This window comes from Alosa alosa, chromosome 15 (assembly GCF_017589495.1).
Source record: "Alosa alosa isolate M-15738 ecotype Scorff River chromosome 15, AALO_Geno_1.1, whole genome shotgun sequence".
Taxonomy (NCBI): domain Eukaryota; kingdom Metazoa; phylum Chordata; class Actinopteri; order Clupeiformes; family Clupeidae; genus Alosa; species Alosa alosa.
The window spans coordinates 25,361,763-25,362,533 of record NC_063203.1 but is presented as its reverse complement, the minus strand read 5'-3'; the positions used below and the strand labels follow the sequence as shown (position 1 = coordinate 25,362,533).

At 58.4% G+C, this 771-nt stretch overlaps 1 protein-coding gene across 1 annotated transcript in view; it reads left to right on the top strand.

Moving 5' to 3' along the window:
• LOC125307915 (vegetative cell wall protein gp1-like) overlaps positions 1-383 on the top strand; it is a 7,656-nt gene extending 7,273 nt beyond the window's left edge. The window contains exon 3 of the mRNA XM_048264046.1: positions 1-383. This exon is cut by the window's left edge and continues 409 nt beyond it. Coding sequence (XP_048120003.1) covers positions 1-383 — 383 coding nt within the window.
• The last annotated feature ends 388 nt before the right edge of the window (positions 384-771 follow it).

The window sequence follows — 771 nt, the reverse complement described above, 5'->3', positions numbered from 1 at the left end:
AGCCCAGCCAGCCCATCCCAGCCCAGCCCCTGCCCTCTGCCCAGCCCAGCCCCTGCCCTCTGCCCAGCCCAGCCCAGCCCATCCCAGCCCATCCCCTGCCCTCTGCCCAGCCCAGCCCTGCCCTCTGCCCAGCCCATCCCTGCCCTCTGCCCTGCCCTCTGCCCAGCCCTGCCCAGCCCAGCCCTGCCCTCTGCCCAGCCCTGCCCTCTGCCCCAGCCCAGCCCTCTGCCCAGCCCTGCCCTCTGCCCAGCCCATCCCAGCCCTCTGCCCTCTGCCCAGCCCATCCCTGCCCTCTGCCCAGCCCAGCCCAGCCTTCTGCTCTGCCCTCCTGCTCTCCCATGCGGCCCCTCAGCAGCTGGTTGCAGCCGTGGCCTACTGGTTAGCGCTTCGGACTTGTAACTGGATTCCGGTTGCCGGTTCGAACCCTGACCTCTCCCCTCACTGCTCCCCGAGCGTCGCTGCTGTAGGCAGCTCACTGCGCCGGGATTAGTGTGTGCTGAGTGTGTTTCACTAATTCACGGATTGGGATAAGAGACCAAATTTCCCTCACGGGATCAAAAGAGTATATATAGTTATACTTATATTACATTACATTACATTACATTACATTTGGCTGACGCTTTTTAACCAAAGCGACTAACAACATGGTATAACATATATGTAGCTCTGCTTGCCTTGTTGTGTTGGTGGTGGAGGATCTGTGTTGTTTTTTTGTAAGGCTTTTTACATTTTCGGTTATTTTTATATTCCTCCAGGAAAGGGATAAAGCCT